Here is a 25,171-nt window from a genome sequence, read left to right on the forward strand (position 1 = left end):
CTTGGAATTTATACTCTAAGTCCATGTCTTAGCTCCTCTACTACTCTGTAAATGCCTAGGGCAGGGGCTCATGCAATCCCTAAAAAAAACCTGATGAATGAACGGATGAAGGAAGGGATACGACACTGGCTTCTACAGCCACATTATGTAGTACTTACCCTGTAAATATGACACTAGAGTTCATTTTTGTGTTCTCATGAACCTGTACACAGATAACAAAACCTCAGTTTGTATGAAGGCCTGAGGAATGAATCATGGTCTAACTGGAAACCTCTTCAATGAGGGCCACGGAAGGAAGAAATGGAGTCAAACCACCTCCACTAAGGTGGGTGGTGCTGAGAAGTCTCGTTCAGTGCAACATCATCCAAAGACCTAAGTTCATGGCCCTTTGTGAACAGTAGGAAGTACTATGGTCATATGACCATCAACTGACAAAGGAGATGCTCAATGGGCATTGGTTAAAGAGGCCTGATGAGGCAGTAGGACAGCAAATGCTTTAGAATCATCCCAAAGATTCATGGTGTCAGACAACAACCTGGTCTTTAGGAAGGAACTATAGTTTTCATCAGGATGAAAAAGTCTGCAGGGTGAGATTTTTATTTGGTCTTCTGTCTTGAAATCTGCATACTTTTCATATGAAAAATGAAACATGCCATCCTCGGTCCTCAAAAATGACGCTGCCACCACCCAGCAGTGACGGTGTGCTCTGTTCTGACTTCCTAGGCACGGGGGCTACACTGGAGCTAATGCACCCAATGTCTTGTCCTCCCCACTGTGTCCAGGCTGGGAGAAGTGGTGGAGTCCTTGGCCATGGAAGCGAGTGAAGCCGGCCAGTATCAAACCCATCCTTTAGGACTTGTGAAGACCCTCCTCTAAACAACCAAGCTCCCCAAGCACTGATCCATCAGGCCTGGAGCAGTTCATCCTTCTGAGATGCTGAGTCCAGGTCCCTCCCTGACTCCGGGTCTCCAACTGAGCAGGAATTACTGCTTCAAAGGCAAGAAATGTCAATCAGGGAGGACACATGTGAAAGGAGGTATTAATCAGAGACAGCAAAGGAGTTCTGGCATTCTCTAACAAAGCAAAGACATTGGCAGGGACACAGGTGCAACAGGAGAGGGGAGGGTGACAGAGAGTGAGCGAGTATACACGTGTGGACACAGTGCCCATTATGAGGAAGCGGAGGAAGCTCCCAAGGATTTGCTGAGGACTGAAGCCCACAGCTGCACAGCGCTAGTTTTTGGTTTAATCCAGCTTTACTCAGTTGACACAGAAAGATTTTATTGCTCTAGTTAAATACTACCTCTAAAGACACCAAGCTGACCTTAGTGTCCCTATCACTCAACAATAAAATAACCGTATGAAGAAGACAGACAGCTGAGCTTAGATGTTTAAAGATCCTCTCTTGTTCTCCTTTTCCCTGAATGAAACTGATACTGTATTCTTTTGAAATATATGTATTTTTAAAATGTATTTAAAAAAATAGATGCTCACATGTGGGTTTTTTTAAGTTGCTTTTTTTCTTCTCAACATTTTGCTTCCTCACATTCCTTTCTGTTCCTAGATTGTCAACTGAGAGAAGGTTCCCAGCTGTGTTTCTCACATGCCCAAGTGAGGTTTTGGAGTCAACCTAAGTGGGGCTAAAGCAGGGCAGGGATGGAGGGTGAGGGCTAGTGCCGCACGGTCAAGGGCCCATCCCCAAACTGGAGCCTCCCTGCAAACAAACGTTCAGTAGCCCACGAAATGGGAGGAAGAAGCCAGATAAATATTCTACAGAGACTTCATCAGGCAATGGCAACATTTCCCCACGCCCCAGATGCCCAGGTGCCAGCAATAACCTCAGCAACGTATCTTTAAAGAACAGCCCAGCTGAGGGTGACCCTTACCACACCAAGCAGCAAAGGATCGTGCGGAGTCCTGGGTTGTAGGCCTAGCTCCACCAACCTGGGAGTCAGCTGCTTCTCAGGAAACTGGACCAGGCCTGGCTTTCATCTGAATCCGACACAAAGGGTCATGCCAGCTCCTCCCCACAGGAGTCTTGAGATCAAAGCCATCATTTCCTGCACGTATAGCCTAGTAAGTCCAACTAATGATGACCCAGCCCCTCTGGAAGCTCTCCAAGTGCTGAATCTCAGAAATTTCTAGGGAGGCTGTGCACCTGTGTTTCTTTCTCTGATGATGCTTCAGTATCCCCTAAGGGCTACGTCAGCAGAACGCCATGCTGTTCTCCACAGCTGGCTTAGGTCTGATGCCTCAGGGAAAGGGATCATCCTACCTGTCCGTGGGTAAAGCCTAGCATGGGCTCCATCATGGCCACTCGCTTTCTGTACTGCAGCGCGTTGAGAGCACAGTAGTACTGAAGGGATGAAAGATGCTGTTTCCGCCGGGCAGCTGCCACCTCCTTTACAATTTCAGTCTTCACCTGGTTAAAAGGGGAAAGGAAAACAAACATCAAGTTGTCCAAAGCAAGTGGCAATTCTGTAAGAGCATGCAACTTCAAAACATGTTTGTTTATTCATTAGAACAATTTTTGTGACAAATAAAAAACAGATGAGATTCCACCTCAAGTTTTTAAAATTCCAAATTAAAAATACCAAATTAATGGCATCTCAGCGTTTGTGAGGCTGCACTGGGGTGAAGACAATACTTTCTGCTGGTAGCACTACAAAGAGCTACAATCCTTTAGGAAAACAATATGGCAGCGTGCATTCGAAGCCATAAATATTTTGGTTCACTCATAAGATTGTACTCCCAGGAAATCATGGAACAGAAGTAAAAGCTATATGCCTGAAAATATTCGATATTATCTATAGCAGCTAAAAAGCTAGAGAGCATGAGTTAAAAAATCAGAGTCAACATTCAGGGCAAGGAGTTCAAGTGCCCAAGTATATGTGAGTCAGATAACCATATGAGCTATCAAGCTTAAGTTAAAATCATTATGTGATTATCATTTTACAATGGTTCCAAGTTGACATTTAATAAACCAGTTTGAAAAAAGCTAGAACAGAGAAGAAGTCTACTTATGAGATTTGGAATAAATATTTTAAAAATCCAGGGACTTCCCTGGTGGCAGAGCGGTTAAGAATCTGCCTGCCAATGCAGGGGACACAGATTCGATCCCTGGTCCGGGAAGATCCCACATGCCACGGAGCAACTAAGCCCGTGTGCCACAACTACTGAGCCTGTGCCCCAGAGACCGCAAGCCACAACTACTGAGCCTGCGTGCTGCTATTACTGAAGCCTGTATGCCTAAAGCCCATACTCCACAAAAAGAGAAGCCACCACAATGAGAAGCCCATGCACCACAACCAAGAGTAGCCCCTGCTCGCCGCAACTAGAGAAAGCCCATGCGCAGCAACGAAGACCCAGCGCAACCAAAAATAAATAAATAAATATATTATTTTTTTAAATCCATGTACAGGAGAAAAAAAAGAATTCATCAGGACACCCTCAATGCCACAAATTCACAATAGGGAAACATAAAAGGAGCTTAAGTAAATGAAGTGAAAAATGGAAGGTAGGTATTCGTACCTTTTCATTCTCCTTTTTTTTAGGAAGCCTGCTATATTTTGCCATTGAGAGGTCATGCTCTAAAAATAAAGAGATATTTTAGCACCTAGATGGGCTGAAAGGCAAGAACATTCATTCAGCATCTCCTCCCACAGACATACTAAATTCACATACCAAGAACAGAGAAGATGCTTACCATTGCTGGCGAGTCCAAAAAGATCCTTTAAAGTGCTTACTTCTGAACAAGAGAAAAGAAACATCTTAAAGCAAAGAAAAATAAAATATGCTAACCTGGAGCTCTGTGCTTTCCCAAGAAAATAAAGGTATGTGCGTGGAAGGGGGAACCTCCGCCAGCACCCTCGTGTCCTGGTGCCTGGGGATGCTTGTTTTAATGAAAGAAATCTGAAGCAATCTAGTATACTGTACTTGCAACAAGCCAACACCAATAAATATTACTCCATGTGGGTGCCACACCCACCATGCACAAAGACGACTTAACAAAGTCTAAGACCAAAAAAACAAAAAGTTAGTGAGAGCAATGACTGTCCAAGGTTAAAAATTTTAAAACACAGAGATATTTAAAAGGAAGTGACACTTTCTACGATTCTAAAACAAACCATTTTTACTTTGTCAAACAGAGCAAAGCATTTTCACATCTACATTGTTTTTCGATCTGTCTCAAAACTGCCTCCAGCTTTTAAATTTCTCTTCACATTTTTCTTACTCTTTCTGATATGGGGCTGCTTTCTGCCTTTCTCTTCTTTAATTTTTCATTTCTTTCTCATCTTCTACTTCCTGATGGAGCAGTTTTAGAGTTTCTTCCTCATCGATTTTAAATAGCTTCCTAAATAACTCTTGTATCCTCTTCATTCAGATTATGTACTTAGATTATGTACTTAGATTATGTACTTAGATTATGTACTTAGATTATGTACTTATATTGGTGGGTAAATGAAAAAGGCAACAAAATGTAAAATAAAACACCACTCCCACTACTGGGCATATACCCTGAGAAAACCATAATTCAAAAAGAGTCTTGGGGCTTCCCTGGTGGCGCAATGGTTGGGAGTCCGCCTGCCGATGCGGGGGATGTGGGTTCGTGCCCCGGGTCCGGGAGGATCCCACATGCTGTGGAGCGGCTGGGCCCGTGAGCCATGGCCGCTGAGCCTGCGCTCCACAACGGGAGGGGCCACAGTGGTGAGAGGCCCACGTACAGCAAAAAAAACCCCCAAAAAACCCAAAAAGAGTCATGTACCACATGTTCACTGCAGCTCTATTTACAATAGCCAGGACATGGAAGCAACCTAAGTGTCCATCGACAGATGAATGGATAAAGAAGATGTGGTACATAAATACAATGGAATATTATTCAGCCATAAAAAGAAACGAAATTGTGTTATTTGTAGTGAGTCTGTCATACAGAGTGAAGTTAAGTCAGAAAGAGAAAAACAAATACCGTATGCTAACACATATATATGGAATCTTAAAAAAAAAAATGGTTCTGATGAACCTAGGGGCAGGCCAGGAATAGAGATGCAGACATAGAGAATGGACTTGAGGACACGGGGAGGGGGAAGGGTAAGCTGGGATGAAGTAAGAGAGTAGCACTGACATATATACACTACCAAATGTAAAATCGATAGCTAGTGGGAAGCAGCTGCATAACACAGGGAGATCAGTTTGGTGCTTTGTGACCATCTAGAGGGGTGGGATAGGGAGGGTGGGAGGGAGGGAGATGCAAGAGGGAGGAGATATGGGGATATATGTATATATACAGCTGATTCACTTTGTTATAAAGCAGAAACTAACACACCATTGTAAAGTAATTATACTCCAATAAAGATGTTAAAAAACAAAAGCAAAACAAACAAAAAAACACCACTAAGCAGAGGGGATGCCAGATTCTAATTTGGTTCTGATTCTGACTCAGGTATGACCCAAGCCAGATACTTAAAATTTCTGTCTTGGTGTCAGCAGAAAAGTATACCTTGATTAACTTTTTTCATAGACACTAAGAGCTTCTCCTTTTACTACTACTAGACAGTTTTATTTTCTTAAAAAAAAAATCATCATCCTGAGTAAATATTATTGATACTACTAATCCACAAGTTGAGCCCTTTTGGACTAACAAAGGCCACATCATAACACTACTGGGCATTCTCAATCCTAGGTTCCTATAAACAAACCTGAAAGACATCAATCTGACAACACAAGTCTTAGGGGGTAATTATTTTGTTTCTAAAAGACTTGGAGTTTGTTTTTTAAATGATATCCCCACATATTTCTAATGTTTTCATTTAGAGAAAATCTTTTTTAAAAATGCACTCAATGAGGCTTTCAGTTACTACTGGATAATCAGCACATGACCGCATTTAAGTTTGGGTTTTACATGCGATTACAGATGAGCAACACTAAAAAACACTAAAAACCCTGCTCAGTCAAGGTTTCTCTTTATACAAGCTGACATTATTTATTATTTTTTATTTATCAAGTGTTAGTGCTATCACTCTGCCCTTGGGTAGAGTTTATGCCAGTTCTGCTATTTCCCCCATAGGCTTCAGATGACATGATCACAGGGGATCTCAAAGTGAGGGGAAAAAAAGCTTCATATTTAAGATTTGGCCTTCCATTTACTGCATCTTTTCTGCCTAAAAAGAAAGTTTTAAACTTCCTGTTTTTAAACAGGAAGTACTATACTGAACAACAGATATTTCAGCACTCAAGTTTAGACTTTTTTGGTCTGCAATGTTTTATAATTGGTGTTCTAGAAAATACAATTCTTTATTCTCTATGCAATGAATATTTTCAATGAAATAAGAAAGGACAAAAGGACTAGAAAATCTGCATTCCCTTTTGTAATATCAACTAAGTTTTTTCAAGATTATTTATTTATTTTTTTAAATTTTTTTTTGCGGTACGCGGGCCTCTCACTGTTGTGGCCTCTCCCATTGTGGAGCATAGGATCTGGACGCGCAGGCTCAGCGGCCATGGCTCACGGGCCCAGCCGCCCCACGGCATGTGGGATCTTCCCGAACCAGGGCACGAACCCGTGTCCCCTGCATCGGCAGGTGGACTCTCAACCACTGCACCACCAGGGAAGCCCTTATTTATTCTTTATATTTAGTTTTTGACTACCTTGATTTCAAATGATATAAAATTATTCTAAAGTTTTATTTTAGTTGAAGAATCAAAATTAATCCAGAAGATCAACTAGGCTCTCTGAACTAGTCACAGATACTCCCACTCACTAAAATGGAGCTCCATCAGAACAGGGACCTTATCTACCTTGTTCACAGCTGTACCCCCAGAGTCTAGCACAGATAAAGCATGGTCCCCACTCTGTCCTTTCTTCTCCAAGCCTCCCACTTTACATTCCAAAGTGTTCATGGCTCCTCAAGAACAGCATGCCTTTACAAATGTCCCCTAACCTGTAATATAAGCCTGCCGTCTTTGTCTACTTGGTAAACATTTATTTATCAAAACCCAGCTCAGAGATCTTCTTCTTCTCTGGGAAGCCTTCCCTGGCACCTCATCCTCAAAGGGTAATCACGCCTTTCTGTGTGCCATTTCTATTCCTTGTACATCTCTGTCCTGCTGCCCTCATCACATAATATTACAATTGTCTGCTTCCAAGTCTGTTTTCTTATTGGCCTGTGACTTCCTTTAGGTGAGCCAAGAACATAGCAAAGATTTAATAAAAGCTGAAAAAGGGTATTTGTCAATGATCCACACAGTTAAAGAAATAACTGCAGTAAAAATTACTATTAAATGAATTAATATTCTTAAAGTATATGGCACTGAACTCAGTTACTTTACCTGTAAGATCCTTTTCTCGAAACTGTATAATTGGTAGAACCATTGTGTCTGCCAACTGTTTAGCCAGCTCTGTATGGAGAACATTAAGCTGAAAGAAAGAGAAATCTACTGAAGAAAATTATACCCACTATTACTGACACTGTCTTATTTCACTGAGGGATCACACTGAACACATCCATGTGGTTAAAGAGCTCAGTTACACTTCCTTAGCAAATAAATACCCTGCATAAAGCAGTAAATGACATAAGCTAAGAGGTATTAAAAACTAAATGCAAGTTTCTAGCTGACCGGGGCATCAGTTAAGTTTGCTAAGAGTCTCCGAGCCCACAGTTATTGTTTGTGGACTGTGCAAGATGTGGCTCTGTGTTCTTGATGTGAGCCACACCCACCTAGACAGGGAGAGAGCTCTGGCGTGCTGGCAGCACAGGTCAGCACTTTGCCGGGCCCCTGTGTGCTCTCACTCTCAGAGGGGGCTGAAGTCACCCCTGAAAGACAGGCCTGCTGGGAACCTACTAACCTGCAACTACAGACACTGGGGCCCGGGAACTGCCGTGGAGAAAGAATGTTCCCCGCAGAAATAACTCAGCCAGGTTTCAGACCTTTCTAAGCACAAGAAAGCTGTATTCAAATGTGCTCCTCCTCACTAGATAATTTTAACAGCCCTTGATTCTTTCTCCCCTTCTACCTAAAGGCCTTAACTAAATCCTGTCTTTGTAAATCGTCTAGGAGAAATAAAAATGATCACGATCAGCACTACCACTTTTGAGCTCTTTCTGTGTGCCACTTTACGTGCTTTATACCACTTAGTTCCCACCTACTCTGTTAGATGGGTGTTATTTATTATCCTCATTTTTACAGGAGGGCAAATAAACCTCCAAATCCAGAGAGCAACTAAGTGACACACCTGGGATTTTAATCCTGGGCTACTGGGATCCAAAATCTATGCTCTTTCCAACACACCGTGTGGGATACAGAGTTTGTCTTTCATGCTCACACAGCTGCCACAACTTTAAACACGTGGTAGTCAGTAATGAACACAGTGGAAGGCCCAGACTTCCGGATATTGTGAGGGTGCTCTGGGATTCCTGCTGGGTATATAAGGGGAGGTCACCCAGCAGTCATCTTGTGGAGTAAACATGTGGCAAAGTTTTCTTTCAGCAGCGAGAGCAGTCACGTGTCCGAATCCCCCTTCTGCACACGGATCTCCCCGCAACAGATCTGGTCCTTCAGGGTTGTGCTTGCAGAGGCTGCTCTGACAAGCTTAAAGACTGGCTTCAGGTCAACCACCTGTCGGGCCAGGGAGTGACAGGCCAAGAAGTCAATGTTCTCCCTATCTTTCAATCAAGCCAAAGAATGGCAGCTTTTTCTGAGGGGAACACATGAAGACAGCCATGCCAAAACATGCATTAGGATATAATGTGTTAACTACTTTTCCTGAATAGCTTCAATAAGAAATGTACTGTTTTTTGTTTTTGTTTTTTTACTAACAGTTAATTAGATGAATTGGCTCTGTGCCGAATGCTCTGATATAATTATTTAATTTAACCTTTATAACAGCCTAATTAAGTGGGCTGTCCTGCTACTGCCATTTACAGATGAAAAAAAACAAAACTCAGAGAGGTTAAATGGTTTTCTTTCCAGTGGTTATGCACTTCAAGAATGGCAAACAAGAATGGCACTAGCTACTCTACTACTGCTTCTTAAGGATCAAGTGGTCTGTGTCACCCACTTTTTGCCTTGGGGCTTTGAGAGGTAAGGGACAGTCACTTCCAAACACAGCACCTTTGCTGAGGAGAGTGCGAAGAGCACAGACCACCTCTTGGCACTTCAGGATCGTCACACGGAAAATGGGCATAACAGCATCTTCCTTGCATGGCTCTTTTGACGATAAAACAAAACATGAATAGGAAACACTCAGAGCAGAGGGCCTGACACATAGTGGGCAATGAAATCCATAATGCCAAAGATTTCCTGTCTCAGATGCACTAAAAGGAAGTAATCTAGAAACCTTGCTTTTGGTACAATCACCAAGGATAAAAAATCTCTGTATGCCTAGGACATCGAATACCGGAATCCAATGCATTCTATTAAATATAAGCAACACAAATCTCTACTTTTAGTTGGATTTTTCAACTTCTGAGTCAAGTTACTTCTCTTGAAAAATTTTCAACCTGATGCAGGCCCACCTTTTGAGAAAACCACCTCAAAAGCTACTCCACTCTTCCCACCTGAGTTAACTGCTTTCACTGGCTTAGGTCTTGACATCAAGAGGCTTGTTTAAAAACTCACAGTGTTAAGCTTCCAGGAGGCCATGACGCTGCCTTTAAATCACAATTCTAGGCTTCCATCCTTCTGGAATGATTCACTCCCCACTAAAGGAACTGTCATTAGCTAATAGGCAAATGAAAAGATGCTCGACATCGCTAATTGTTAGAGAAACGCAAATCACAACTACAATGAGGTATCACCTCACACCGGTCAGAATGGCCATCATTAAAAAGTCTACAAACACTAAATGCTGGAGAGGGTGTGGAGAAAAGGGAACCCTCCTACGCTATTGGTGGGAACGTAAATTGGTGCAGCCACTGAAGAAATCAGTATGGAGGTTCCTTAAAAAACTTAAAAACAGAGTTACCATATGACCTAGCAATCCCAATCCTGGGCATATATCCACAGAAAACTCTAATTCGAAAAGATACACGCACCCCAATGTTCACAGCAGCACTATTTACATGGCCAAGACACAGAGGCAACCTAAGTGTCCATTGACAGATGAATGGATAAAGATGTGGTGTGTATACACACACACACACACACACACACACACACACACACACACAAAATGGACTACTACTCAGCCATAAAAAAGAATGAAATAATGACATCTGCAGCAACATGGATGGACCTGGAGATTATCATATTAAGTGAAGTTAAGTCAGAGAGAGAAAGACAAATATCATATGATATTACTTACACATGGAATCTAAAACATGATACAAATGAACTTATTAACAAAACAGAAACAGACTCACAGACATAGAAAGCAAACTTATAGTTTCCAAAGGGGAAGAGGGGAGGAATAAATTAGGAGTTTGGGATTAGCAGACACAGCCTACTATATATAAAGTAGATAAACAACATGGTCCTACTGTATAGCACGGGGAACTATATTCAATATCGTGTACTAAACTATAACAGAAAAGAATATGAAAAAAAGATACATATATCTGAATCACTTTGCTGTACACCAGAAACTAACATTGTAAATCAACTATATTTCAATAAAAAATTAATTCAAAAAAAAGAATCATCATTCCCACCCATGAAAATACAGCTCTGAGTAAATATCTTAAAGTAGAAATCCTGGTTTAGGGTTTTGACAACTAATCACAGCTCCTGAGCAAATCTCCTCTAGTCAAGAAAACACATAACTTCAGTGGGTGTAGACTACTGCTTCTCCCCCTGGGTTATTCATTCACTGTTAATTAAGAAAAATTCTTCTCCCCACCTTCAAAAAAATTTACTTTCTGCTCCTCTCTAATTCCATTCTCCATTCATCCTCCTCCTCTTCTGGAATAGATATGCATCCATATTATCACACACTTCAAAGAGCCACAGCAGTGGGACAGAGGACAAAGTTCACAAGGAAGTGGACAGTTTGTATCTATATCCCCGGTGCCTAGAATTGCATCTGCTAAATAGTAGGTGGTCAGTAAATGTTTGTTGAATGAATAATGCCTCGGTGAACTGATTTGTTGAATGAATGAACAGGCAACTTATACAATTTCATATGAACGTTAGTTTCTCATTTTATGAACTGAAGATAGCGTTACGTTCATATCAATGATTGCACAGTGAAATGGCATCTGTACATTGCCTTTTTTGCTTATTCTCTATGGTGATATTCTACTGTAGGTACTACATACTCCTTGGAAGGTGAAACAGTTCATACCTACCTAATTTGGCAGAGGGTTCTGCCCAACACCAGTAGCATCTGAGCTCGTGTTTTTTACAATTACGATTTATGTACTTTTTCTATAACAATACCTGCTTTTCACAAATATTCCAAATGTATTATACAATACAGCTACAAAAATAGTTGTAAGAAATCTCTCTTTAGTGGGTTCAATCGCACTCCCCCCAAAGATATGTTTATACCAAACACCATGTGAATGTTTGGGAAAAGGGTCTTTGCAGATTCAATAAAGGATCTCAAAAAAAGACCATCCTAGGTTATCCTGGTGGGCCCTAAATCCACTGACAAGAGCTCTTATAAGAAGAAAAGACACAGACAGAAGAGAAAAAACACGAGGGTGGCGTGGGGAGAGAAGGCCATGTGAAGTCAGGGGCAGAGATTGGAGTTATGCTGCACACCAGCCAAGGAACACCCAGAGTCACCAGATGTTGGAAGAAGCAAAGAAGGATTCTCCCCTAGATACTTTGGAGGGAACGTGGCACTGCCAACAACTTGATTTCATACTTCAGGCCTCCAGAACTGTGAGAGAATAAACTTCTATTGTTTTAGGCCACCTACTTGTAATTTTATTACAGCAGCCCTGAGAAACTAATTCTCCCTCCTTAGGAAACTGAATTCTTAGAAGTCTTTCTTTCAGTCTATTGTTCATATATATACCAAAGCCTTACCCCTCAAACCAGAAACAAATGGAACAGCATACAACCTCTTTTATGAAATGAACCTTGGAAGATAAGGTTGAGATACCTTCTCAGATATTTAAGTAGATATCTAAAAATAAAAAGTGGGCCAAAATAAAGATGAAAGAAAGTTCAAAAAAGAATCAAATAAAATTTTGCCATGTGGCTATCTTACCTCATCCACCACTTTGGAAAAATAGTGGAGTGTAGAAATTACTTCTTCATCGCCTTTGCCAAGAGCAAAATTCTACCACCAAAGAAGAAAAGCAGCAGGTGTCAACTGAATGCTAGGGAATTCAGCACCATAGCATTACCCCACAATACCCTGCCCTCCACCTCGACTTCCTCTCTTCTCCCAAGAGCACATCAGGTCAGAGCGTCTGACTGCGGAGAACTAGAGCTCTCCCCTTGTTCTGCCCCAGCCACGCAGTCAACAACCCTTCCCAGGCTACTCCTTTGTCGGTCAGCACCCTTCTGTTGAGATATAACGGTATCTTTCAGTTTGTTTCCTGGAATTCTTAGTGTTGATTCACTTGTAGTCCCTCGGAAAATATGAACCCTCAGGGCAGTTGATTACTTCTGTAGGCTAATAAGAATACATCATAAAGACTTCGGGATAATCATCAGAATTTATCAGTGGATAGGAAAAGGCAAGACAAAAGAAAAAATGGAAATTGCCTATGGAAAAAAAGAAAGGAAGGAAGGAAGGTCTCTAAAGGTTGCCTCTAGAGAATTCCTTTATAAGAACTCCGCTTGAGTCCTAAGCACAGCATTATATGCCACATATATATCAAGTTACCTGTTTTTCATATGCCAGCAGTTGCTTAGAAAGCTGTTGAGTAGCCAGGCACATTTCATTCTGTAGGGAGAAGAGAAAAACAAGTAAGATTTGTCCAGTGCATACACAGTCACTGAAAAATGCCACCTCAGAGACCCACTTAAACATAATATGTATCTGTAAAATAATAAAATATTTTGTTCAGAAATTATTTGGAAAACAAGACCAAAACAAATTAAAAGGTTAAAGCTTGCTTTTTCCTCCCCATCATTTATAAACTGACGTTCCTTCTGGTCATTCAGTCAGTAAACAAATGTAGTGAACAACTAACGTGTCAAACCTCCAGCAAAGACGTGGTCCCTGCCCTCATGGGGTTTACTGGGGAAGCAGACACTAAAAAATAGTTACAGGCATGAGAACCACAAAGGAAATACTGCGTGCAGTAGGAGGCTCTGACTGGAGGATCTGCATGGTCCTCAAGAAGACCATAGAAGAGATGTTCTAAGCAGACCCCTGGAGAAAGACCAGGAGCTAGCCATGGGGATGAGCTTTCCAGAAGGAGGGACAAGCATGTAGTAAAAGCACCCTGCCTGTCTGAAGAGCTATAAAGCAGGGCATAGCTGGAACATGGGGTACAAGGCGTGGAAATGAGACAAGCCTGGCAACATAGGCAGAGCAAGGGCATGCGGGGCTCCACAGCCCAGTTGCAGACTTTAAGTGCAGTGGGAATTTAAGCAACATTATGACACAGTCAGATTCTACCAAACTTACAGCACTAGGTCAGTAATGATGGATGGTAACACAGAAGCACAGCTACAATGCCTGGGAAGGCCCTTTTTGTGCTGTTTTTCACTGGCCAATACTGTCCACTTTCTTCTTCTCATATTTATCCCTCTGATCTCTGGCTACACAGCAGCTGTCTACCACTATCCTCCCATCATCAACACATCCAGTCTTACGTTTCTAAAGCTCAGTTAAGGATTCTTTTTAAGTTCAGGGTGTATTCCTAAGAGAGGGAGGGAGCTACTGGGTCTGACCTGGAGCAGATAAGGGGAGGGCACTGGCCAGCCTTGGCCTCCACTTCCTTTCTAATTCCCCTGGGTTTGCTGTTCCTTAGGGGTAAGGCCTGAACTCTGCTGGAGCTTGTTTTATTTTTCATGGGCCTCCTTTGCAAGACCCATCAGAGCCTAATCCTATGTTTTTTGGGCCTTCTTTGCAGATAACTGGTCAACCTGTTCCCTGACTTCCTTCATCTGCCCCAAGAAACAGCCATCAGTAGACCCTGAAACGTGGTGCTCTCTCTTCTCTCCCAGAATAAAGTCAGGCAAACATAATGATAATTCCTGGCTTTGGCATCCTACTGGGGTGCCACCACTTTGAAAACTAACCAGAGCTGGCAGTCACAAAGCCAACAGGAGGGCAAACAAACAAATCCAGAAGTACTATGTCCTGGATCTAGACAAGAGCATGCAACCATTACTTAGCACAGAGCAGGCACTCCACAAATGTTTGATGAATGAAGGAACAAACAAGGTTAGAAGATTCATATAAATTTCAAGTTTTTAAACAATACCTGGAATCATAGTGTGAGGGGAGAAATACTTCCTAACCCTGTAAGGCAACATCACAAATGGTGGGAAATAAAATACAGAGTGGACCGGCATAAAGCAGTCAGCCAGGAAACAGCCAGTTGACCATCTTTAGCAGTGCTGTTTTGAAGATCAGGGCGCATGGGAACAAGGGTCTTAGCCCATTCACTGAGCTGTTACCCTGCTGTATCAGAAAATCCCCATCTCCTCTTCTCTGAGTTAGCAGCAGTGCACTTAAGATGGATTCGTTCAAGTTACCTTGCCATCTGCCTCCCCAGGCAGCCCCATGTAGACTATGATTTGCAGACCCACAGAATCATCCTAACAATAGCAGCTAACATTTACACAGCACTTAATTCATGCCAGATACCAAATAACTATGTCATTTAATTCTGACAACCCTGTCAGGCATGTTCTAATTAGTAACTCAATTTTACAGAAGAAATGGAGGCACAGAGATGTTAGGCCACCTGCCCAAGGTCACACAGCTAGTTAGTAGCAGGGCTGGGATGTGAATTCATGTCTGTCTAAAATCCATACTCTTAAACACTACTCTCTAAGATCCCAAGTCCTGCCAAGAGAAAAGACCTGAGAAGGCCATTGCCTTAGGCTAGAGTTGACAAACTTCTCCTGTAAAAGGCTAGATAGCAATTATTTTTGGCTTATGGGCTATACAGTCTCTGTCACAACACAAGAGCAGCCATAAATAATTCATGAACAAATGAGTATGGTTTCGTTCCAATAAAACTTTATTTACAAAAGTAAGAGTCCCTTACAGTCCAAGGGCTGTAAAGTACTGATCCTGCTTTAGACAGTAACTGTCTCAAAAGAGCTGTCCTCTGCCACAGCTCCCTCAGGAGGCTCTCCATGAAGCTACAATCCTTCAAATTCAAGAAGGATTGAATTCTACTCTTCTAGTTTCTACTCTTCTAGTCCATTCTTTTCTTTATTTTACCTAAGTCTAAAATATTACTCCCCCATATCTGTATTCTTTAGAGACCGGTCAACAGATATGATAACCACCCTCCGTGCTCATAACAAGCAAGTGCCACAGGCTACTTGAATTCTTCTCTCCTTTAGAAGGTACTGGCAAGCACCCCACGTGTAGTGGACACACCTGCCAGGGAGCTGCTGGCATCCGACTGTGCCCAGGTCAATGGGGGGCACTCGTGTGCCATGTGCACAACTCCACTGAGGCCGAGGAAGAAGGGGCGCCGCACACAACAGACAACTGCTTCCAAAATTCCTGTGTACAGTGGACTCTGCTGGGTCTCCCCTAGAAATACTTTCTGAAAGTGCTATGTATTTCAGATGTGTGTGATTTCAGGCAGCAAGATTCTGTTCTACCAGCATGATTCCACTGGGTACAAACAATACATGTACAAAATGGCCTGTCATCTGCCCTGAAAAGAAATGAACCTCTCCTATACAGAGCACATGACATGAAAAGTCTTTTAAACTAGACCAACTTTAATCTTACTCACACTTAATCTACTGTACACAAAGGTTTTATGAAATGCTCTACCTAATACATACACACCCTGTGAGGTAAGCCTGCTTAATTATCTCTTCAATAAGACTTGCAAAACTGGAACTTGCGTGAAGAGTAAATATTAGCAGTAACAATAATAAAGATAGCTGCTAACATTTACTGAGTCGTTTTTAGGACCTGACATTGCTGTTAAGCACTTTTTATATATTATTACATTTAATTCTTACAAGGCACTTATGAGGTAGGGTATATTCTTACCCTCATTTTACAAATGAGGAGAAAAAGGTTCAGAAAGGATAATACCTTTCTATAATTACACAACTAGTAACTGGCAAGGCAACGATTCAACTCAGATCTGTCAGACTCAAAATCTAAAGTCCAAGTGCTTAACACCATACTATTCTGATCCGAAGTCCAAAATTGTATTTAATAGTACTGTACCCAGTAAGCAGGCCTCACAGGCACTACAGATAACAGCATAAATCCCATACTTTTCTAGCTGTAGTCCAGCAAAAGTGGTGGCGTAAAATGTAGATTCTAAATGGAGTTCTGCGAGTAAGAGTCCGACACCCTGGAAAAGCTCTCTGGTTACTATCTATGCTATTGGGTACCTCATAGGAAGCCTTAAGAGATGACCTGACGAAGGGTTTACTGACAGAATATCCTATGTTCATCAGAACTTCCCAAGGCTGGCGCCAAGGCAGAAAGACCAGTGGTTAACAAACCCGGAAGGAAAACTGAGCTCTGGCCAAAGGAATGTTTACCTTATGGTGGCACAGAGCGCTCGCTAACTGCAACTGTCACCTGAAACTACCCAAAGGCCTCTGGGCAGGAATGGAGAGGCCAGGAGCAGGGGCAGAGGAAATCCACTAGAGTCAAAGTCACAGTGTAGGCACTGCTTTGATCTAGGCTAAACAACTGGCCAGAAATGTTACCTAAAGCCAAGTGGCTGAGAGTCTGATTCATCACAGCACTACCCCAAAGCTGGGGTCAGGGGGTCGCACTGGGTCAGGAGCCCCCTGGGGGGGGGCTGCGCACAGAGGGAGTGGCGAGGAATGTAGCAAGGACAGAGGCTGGAGAGCTGTGTTTGGGGCAGGCCATGTGGGGGTGCTTGCTGAGGACTCTGACATTCTGCCAGCACCAGGGAAGCCCCAAGGAACTTTGGCAGGAGAATGACAAGGTCAGATGTGAGCAGAAGAAAAATCATGAATGGCTGTGGTGGAAAAAGAGGATGACATGAGGGTCAGGAGACCACCTGAAGTCGAGTGAGAGAGAAAGAAGGCTGAGCCCGAGCCAGAAAGTAGCAGAGATATGCCTGGTATCGCTGAGGCAAAAACAACAGGCTAGAGTGAATGAGGAAGGAGGGGGAGTCCAAGACGAATGGACCCTAGACTGGATGACCCATGATGGCAGTGCACCGAGCTAAGGTGCTGACAAGGGGACACAGATCTGGGAGGGACAATAAATCGCACAGAGGGGGTGTGCCGACGGTCTGGTCAAGGTGGCCCAGATGCAGTCTTTCATTTAACACCTATTTATCAAACACTGAGCGGGGCCACGGAAGGTGCTGGCCATTGGAGACAAAGACAATCTGCTCTCAGAGCTCACAGTGCACAGGGAGGAAAGAAAATCCCCCACTGTCCCTCAGTGCTCTGACCAACAAGAGTGCAGGGCATCTGGGCACACGGGTGAAGGGTGCTTTCGTCCGAAGGGAGAAAAGGAAGAAAGAAAAGGTGTCAGACACCTCAGACCTGAGATCAGTCTTAAAAGCCATTTGCTGGGAAGGCCATTTGCCAGGGCAAGGGGTCCATGTGGAGTCCTGGAAGCAGGAAGGGCATAGCAAAGTCTCGAGATGTGCAGAGGGCCTGGCACATTCTGGAACAGCCAAAGACGAAGCTAGAGTAGGCTGAAACTCAGCTCATGAAGAGCTTTGCGTGCCTTGATGAGGAGTTTTTACCTCTGCCTGTGGTTACAGGGAGCCACAGAAGCAGGTGAAGACAGGGAGGGAAGGGAGGTTTGCATGTGGTAGCTCGAGAGTAAAGGATGGATTGAAGGGGAAAACAAGCCCCTGACGACAGGAAGACTGCTGAAGACGGTGCTGCAATAGCCCAGGTAAGAGCTGAAAACTCACTCTCCACAGTGACAATAGGCAAAGGTCGTTTGGAATAAGGACCTAGAGACGAGGGCTAGAAATAGATTCTGAATGGCCAGGCTTTGCTGAAGAAGTGACCTTGCCCAGGAAACGAGTAGAGACTAACCAGAGAAGGACTCCTGTGGAATTTTGGAGAACACCAAGACTTAAGGGGCAGGCAGCATAAGGGCGCCAGGAAAGGAAAACAATCAAGAATGGTGGGTAGAGACTCGGGACAGACACTGTCACAGGAACCAAAGAAGGACAGTTTCGAGGGGGGCATTGTTAACAGCATCGGGCGCTACCTGGGATGGAGGGTGGAGAGAGGCTATGAACCAGGCATTACGCAGCCTGTGCTACCAGTAGGGGATCGAGCCCAGACTGAGGTGCCTGAGGAGCAAACATCAACTACGCAGTGAGGAAGTGAGGAATGTACAGACTGCTCCTTCAGGAAGGTCAAGATCAGAGGGCCAAGCTTCTATTTAACCCAAGTAGCAGTCCCAGGGTACAGTGCTATCATAACTACTATTATTCTAAGGCTTAGAAGCTGGTTATGTTAACAGTGAGCACTTCGTGCCAGGGACTGATCTTATACTTTACAGGTATTAGTTCTAATAACAACCTATGAGGTGGGTATTATTATGGCCTCTGTTTAACCAACAAGGAAACTCAGGCAATCACGTGACTTGCCCAAGGTCACACAGCAAGTGGCCAAGTCGAGACTGGAACTCAGATCTGATGCATCTAAGGTCACATACTTAACCTCATACCTAATGAATGAGCCTGGCCCAGAATAATCTTCCATACTAATCTGAAAGCCTTCAATGCCAGAATGAGGGAAGGCTGTAGATCCCACATGCAAATCAAGTGCAAAAACTCAGGTCTTTGAAGGTGCTTCCAGAAACCACTCAGGGGCTCTCTACTCCCGAATGCCTTAAACTACACACATATTTCTCTGTCCCTGTCACAGAAACCTCAATTTGACTGTTTTTGAGAGCTGTTAAAATGCACTGATTGAAACCATTATGGATAAAAACCAATTAAACAAGGGAAGTTACTCTGGGATACAAAAAGGAGCTGGCTCCCACCCATAACACACTACAAAGCTGTTAGGCTGATAAGTGTGGGTGTTCTGTGGTGACAAGAACAACCTTTGAAGACTCCCACTTCCTTAGCCTCTGCTGCCATTTCTAGAGACCAGTATGTCGAAAGAGTACAGCACAGGGGTTCAGAGTGACAGTGCAGGTTTTGGAGTCAAAGACCTGAGTTCAAATTCTGTTCCTGCCACTCATCAGCTGTGTGACCACAGGCGAGTTACATAGCCTCTTTTATATAATAATACCTCTCCTTTATTGTGAAAGCTAAATGAGATTATACACAGGCGGTGCCTTGCCTAGTGTGTGGTATGTTTATGTGCCTAATAATATTTTTATTATTAAAATATACAGTTCTGATCCTGTCTGCCTCCCAAATCCTTCTCTCTCCCCTATCACAAGCTCACACTCCTGGATGCCCACTACTCTGTTTCCCAAGAGGAACATTAACTCACTTAGCTTGATATCTATATATATTATCATTTCTAAAGAAAAATATTTTCTTCTTTATAATACCAAATGTATGCATATCTTCCCTTCAAGGTATTTTACTCCTATCCCCTCCCACGGTCTCACCCCAGTTTGAAAAGATACTACTCCCAACTCCAATGTGGGCTTTTACATTTTAGGATCAGGAGTTCTGCACTCCCAAAGGTCTGGTTCAGAGCAGCTGCAGAGATGAGACTGTGTTTGTGTAGGCCTGCTTTGCTGAAAGGAAGTGAGAGAGTCTGAACCATGGTTCTCACTTCGAAAAATTCCATCCAAAATGTACTTAAAAAAAAAAAATCAACAAAACAAACAAAAAATTCCATCCAGACTGAAGGCACCAACTACAGAGGCTTGTCATCTTTTGGAGGAGAAAGACAGGTTCCAGGAGATGCCAGGTTTCACTAATACTGCTAGGAACATCATTTGACCTTCCCTTTCTCTCAATACAATGTCTGAGAGGAGAAGTAAGAAATTTACGTAAGTAAATTTCATTGTAAGACCCTAAAAAATCCATTTCGAAAAGATTTTTTAAAATTTTAACCTCATTAGGAAAGAAACAAAATCACGGTAGACATACAGAATCAAAACAAGTATACCAAATGTATTAAATGCAAAATTTGAGCAGATTTTACTGCATAAGTATACCCATGCATCTATTCAGACACTATAGAAGTTTTAAATTTAGTCAATAGTTTGAAAGATAGCAGAGCTTTCTAAGTAACCCGTCTCTTGCTGCATGAGAAGTGTGTACGGCTTCCTTCATTCAGATGACCCATGATGGAGTACTCAGTTCCCCCATGTGCAAAGGCACATCTGACAATTAGGAGACCAGATGTGACCAGGGACTGCTGTAAAATGCTGAAAACAGCTTATAGCCTATAGCTTCATTCTACTGCTTAAGCCAAATAAAATTTAAAATCTCCCCCAAACTAGCCAAAATCAGCAAAACTGTTTGTTCACAGAACTTTCCTCTAGTTTTTTTTAACTCTTCCTCTTTCTAAAACTAAGGTCCAAATACTATTCACTATATCAGAATCCAGAAACTTACCACGTGGCCTGATTTTAAGTATCTTTTATGAATATTTATCATTTATCAGCAGCATAAATCTGGTTTAAAAAATATAATAATGAAAAATAACATCTTACTAAGTGCCTCTGTTTTTAAAAATGAAATTATAAAACTCTATTAATGCAATTTAACACAACTAGGTGTAAAATATTTAAGGAAGAATGTTAAATAAAAGCAGGAAAACATAACTTTGGGGGAAAAAGTTGAATGAAAACATTGGTAACTCTTTCTTTCTCTTTCTTCCCACCCTCATACATATAAACAAACTGATCAAAGAGGAGTTAGAAAGTTTTCTTTTTAATTTAATTGAAAAGAAACAAAACAAAACATGTTCAAATAAACCTGAAAAACAACTGACCCTGACCCAGCCTATCTGAATGCCACTGACCACTGCTTGTATCTGTCACTGAGTTGGCAGCACTAGCCAGACATTCTTGCTAGCTTCTGCTGCAGGAAATGCCGAGGCAGAAGGAAGGGCTTCTGCCAGTAACCCATGTGATGATCATGTGATGTGAAGTAAAAGCTGGTTACAGCCTCTTGGAATGCAAGACCCACTTAATTTTGGCAAAATGCAGTTTTCTGGCTCAAAAGAAAAAAACGCATAAAAGAGCATCTGGACATCTCCAAGTAAATGATTCTGACAGACATGGAAAGGCAGAACAGAGACTCTTGGGAGTGGTGGAGTCACAGTCCGTAAGTCTTGGGACTCTTAAACATGAGAAAAATCATTTGATAACAACATTCAAACTACTAAAGAGCAGGTATAAGCTCAGTAAAAAATTTTCTGTTCTCTTAAATTTTGAATAGTTAGGGAAAAATACAAAAACATGTAATAGAAATAAATAGGGCTTTTAAAAAATCGACAAAGTATGTCCCAGTTTTTAAATGTTTTACCTAAACAAACGAGCAAAATCACAAATGTGCACATGATTCTTTTGGTTGTTAAAATTAGTTCCAATTAATCAAGTTACACTTCTATAATACAGTAGTTTGCAAATATCTATCTCCAGCCTGAACTCTGGACCTGAACTTTCAACGAGATCTCTTTCCCCACTCTTATGTCCCATGGACACCTCAAAATCAGCCTCTCAAGAAAGAATTAAGGGGAATTCCCTGCCGGTTCAGTGATTAGGACTCTGCACTTTCACTGCCAAGGGCCCAGGTTCAATCCCTGGTCAGGGAACTAAGATCCTGCAAGCCATGGTGCGACCAAAAAAAAAAAAAAGGGAAGAATTAAGATTGACATCCCTGCCATTCCTGCCACTGCCACACACACACACACACACACACACACACACACACACACACCCTGCTCCTCTTCCTGTATTCTCCCAACTATGCACCCTGTTATTGAAGTCAAAGACGTGGGCATCATTCTTGATTCATCCTTCACCCATCCAAGCCCTTCACATAGAATCAGTCACCAATCCACTTCTTCCCAATTCCACTGCCGCTTCCCTAGCTCAGACTACCACCCTTACGCTTAGCAGTTAATTGTTTGGGCTTTGGCTTCAGGCTGACTTGCTCTACCATGTATTAATGGGGTGGAATTGGAAAGTCATTCATCATCAGAATCCTTAAATCTCCTGACCTATAAAATGAAGATATAATAACAACACCCACCTCAGAGTTGTTAGGGAACTGAAGTGAAATGATTACATGTAAAAGCCCCTGAAACTGCACCTGGAACCTATGAAGTATTCAGTAAGTCTCAACTATCATAATCACCTCCTTTTGGGTGCCCAGCACAATTCCTCCAGGTTAGGTGACCCTTCTCTCCTAGCACCTCTAACACTCTTTGGTAATTATTTTTGTCTGTCTCCCAACCCAGTTGTAAGCTCCCTAATGGCAAGAGCTGAGATTTTTCCCCATATAGGATATGAATGAATGATTAATAAAACCATGATAATAATAAATGATTATATATGAATATTAAGAGCTATGTAAAATAAATGAGTATACATGATTATTGATATATTATATTATTATTATACACTGAATGTGGTATTTATTTAGAGATCGTCAATGAGAAAAAGGAACATATAAACAGATACAGGCTTAAGTCGGCAAGGAATCAATAATGAAAAGTATCGGTTGCCATAATATTTTGATGTGTAACATAACAAATTTTATTTTTAAGTAGCTCACAAGTTTTCTCTTAGAAAGTAACATACATGGGCATTTCTTGATCTTAAAAAGATCCACTTTTGCTACTCAGCAATTTATTTTCCATGGTTTTGCAAGGCAGAGATATTTGTTCCTCAAAACAAAGAAGCCACCCAACAGTTCCAGAACTGTGACTCAAGTCTTTTCAGAGGAAGCCCTTGAAAAAACATCTCTACTCGCCTGCACTGACATCTAAGACTGACCATTTATGAGAAAGACAAAGAGCCATGCCTTAGAATACTGAACCCACTCATTCACAAGTAGGAAGAGGAGACTCAAATGTTTCCCTTTGGAGTAGAATTTTTTTAAAAATTAAAAAGCAGTTATGTGGTACCTTTCTACTGGGTCTACTAGTTACAGAAAAATTACCCTATTTCTTAACCTGTGAAAATGAACTGTCCTCAGTTTTTTGAGGTGAACAGAAGAGAAAAACAATTGTGATTTTATTTCAAAAGTTTAAATGGTGGTGTTCTGACTCAAATCTCTCAACCTCCTGAGAGAAGTTCAAGGTGGGCAGAGGGCTCCCACTCTGTTCCTCTCCAGGTGAGGGGGCAGGAGGATACCTGGGCTCCATAGACGCGTTGCATCGCCTGGAGCAGCTGGTTGGTATAATCCGTGAGAGTGCCAGCATCTTCTTCAAATACACTCAGTAAAGAGCGAGTCTGCAAGAAAAGAGGTCAATTTTATTTCTAAGTGGAGAAGTTACAATGGAGGTAAAACAAACACACGCACACAGAGATATGGGGAGGGAAGATGTCTGTTGTCTGGCTTTACTTTTTTATTGCTAATACTAATATAAGCTGATTCCTAGAGCTTTAATTCAGAACTTCTTTTCTAATCCTTTAGACTACATTGCGAAGGCAAACTGAATACAGTTTGAGTACTGGGGCCAGGGAAAGAAAGCCAATTTTTAAAGGGTTAAGAAGACTCAAGGGCTATTATCTGTCTCGACGTTAGCCTCTACCTAAGTACCAGTAAAGTCCATCCAATAAAATAAGTGTTAAAAAGGGCAGTCTCTCCCTTCAAGCCCATAAACTGAACTCAATGTCTGGCCTGTCTGTATACCTGGGGTGTGGTCACCCAGCACTGCATCATCACAGCAGTTAACCATCTGTCTGGTTTTCTGCAATCCTGGAAGTCTTGCAGGGGTGTGTCATTCTTTCCACTTAAGATACTACAGTCAGGCTCCATGTCTTTCGTCATATTCTATTCAACCAATTTTCAAACTCATGACCAGGAAATTTCATGTACCATGGGCCCACCAGTGGAAGCTCTGGGCATAAAACTCAAATAGCAACTTAAGAATGCTAGCTCAGTTCCTTTGGGAAGACTACTCAGTGCTTCGAGAGCAGCTGAGCAATGTCTTAGATGAAAGGTATTTCCTCTCATTTTCATGCGTAGTGCCTGATACGCTGAGCACTAAAGAAATATTTATATATTGGACGGTGCCTAAAGAAGTATCAAGTATAAGAGACCATATCTATTCAAGGGACTTTTGTTAATGTGTCCAGCACAGTGGGAATTTAAAATACTACATTAGTGATAATGGGATCTATATTTCAGAAAATAACCCATTAGGCATAGAATGGAGAGTAAGCTATAGAAATGTCTTTAATGAGATGATACCAAAGGCACCTTACAAAGAACAATCCATTAAGGTTCGTTATTTTCCTGCAAATGAATTTCAATTCCTTCTTTCTTTTTCTAACCTATCTCAGGTAAGAGAATAATAACTGACCCAAAAGCACCCCCAATAAACTGGAAGAGGAACCCCGACGTTTGAATCATTCTACCTTTGATTTTGTTGACAAACTCTGGTGGACTTCACAGTAGTACATGCTTATCCTGGTTTTGCCCGAGGTCTTTAAGGCTAAAAATACCTCCTCTCAGACCAATGTACTCTCTTCAGTACCAATTCTTATCAACAGAAGGATCAGAACAAACAAAACAAAAATCATGGATGTGACCCACTGGATCTCATAATCCATTAATGGATGTCAATGAGTAGGTGAAAAACATTGGTTTAGAATTCTTCATTACATCTCTTTAAAATACACTACTTGAAAAACAAAGACTGTTAAAAGACGTTTTGAGAACCTACAGTGATTGGTCTATCACTCTACATTCATTCATGTATATACTTCTGCCTTCATCCAATATTTGATGAAACGTTGTGTTGGGATCTGAGATTCAAAGGTGATCAGAACCAACTCTGTTCTCCAGGAGCTTACAGTCTACTGGGGCCTCTCAAAAGATCTGGGATCCCCTTGGGACCGTGTCAATCCTGTGTCCAAATTTAGGCTCTAACACTAATTTGCAGGGAACACTAGAGGTAATGAATTACATAAAGTGCCTACCAGTGCCTAATACACAGTGATAGCAGA

At 42.0% G+C, this 25,171-nt stretch overlaps 1 protein-coding gene across 7 annotated transcripts in view; it reads right to left on the minus strand.

Moving 5' to 3' along the window:
* Nucleotides 1-25,171, minus strand: part of APPL2 (adaptor protein, phosphotyrosine interacting with PH domain and leucine zipper 2) — a 55,273-nt gene that overhangs the window by 25,081 nt on the left and 5,021 nt on the right. The window contains exons 1-8 of one of the 7 annotated variants that reach the window (XM_089921212.1): nt 23,351-23,379; nt 12,779-12,838; nt 12,450-12,657; nt 12,155-12,226; nt 7,327-7,414; nt 3,707-3,748; nt 3,532-3,590; nt 2,276-2,422 (exon numbers count right to left, since the gene is read on the minus strand). In XM_089921212.1, coding sequence (XP_089777338.1) covers nt 2,276-2,422; nt 3,532-3,590; nt 3,707-3,748; nt 7,327-7,369 — 291 coding nt within the window. In that variant the 5' untranslated portion in view covers nt 7,370-7,414; nt 12,155-12,226; nt 12,450-12,657; nt 12,779-12,838; nt 23,351-23,379. Of the gene's footprint in view, nt 1-2,275; nt 2,423-3,531; nt 3,591-3,706; nt 3,771-7,326; nt 7,415-9,108; nt 12,131-12,154; nt 12,227-12,449; nt 12,839-23,350; nt 23,450-25,171 lie in introns of those variants that run through there. The other 6 variants (XM_022599972.2, XM_089921211.1, XM_089921208.1 and 3 more) reach the window with 6 other exon arrangements.

This window comes from Delphinapterus leucas, chromosome 11 (assembly GCF_059928025.1).
Source record: "Delphinapterus leucas isolate spDelLeu-1000000601 "Yukka" chromosome 11, BTC_Dleu_Yukka2, whole genome shotgun sequence".
In the NCBI taxonomy this organism is placed as follows: Eukaryota; Metazoa; Chordata; class Mammalia; order Artiodactyla; family Monodontidae; genus Delphinapterus; species Delphinapterus leucas.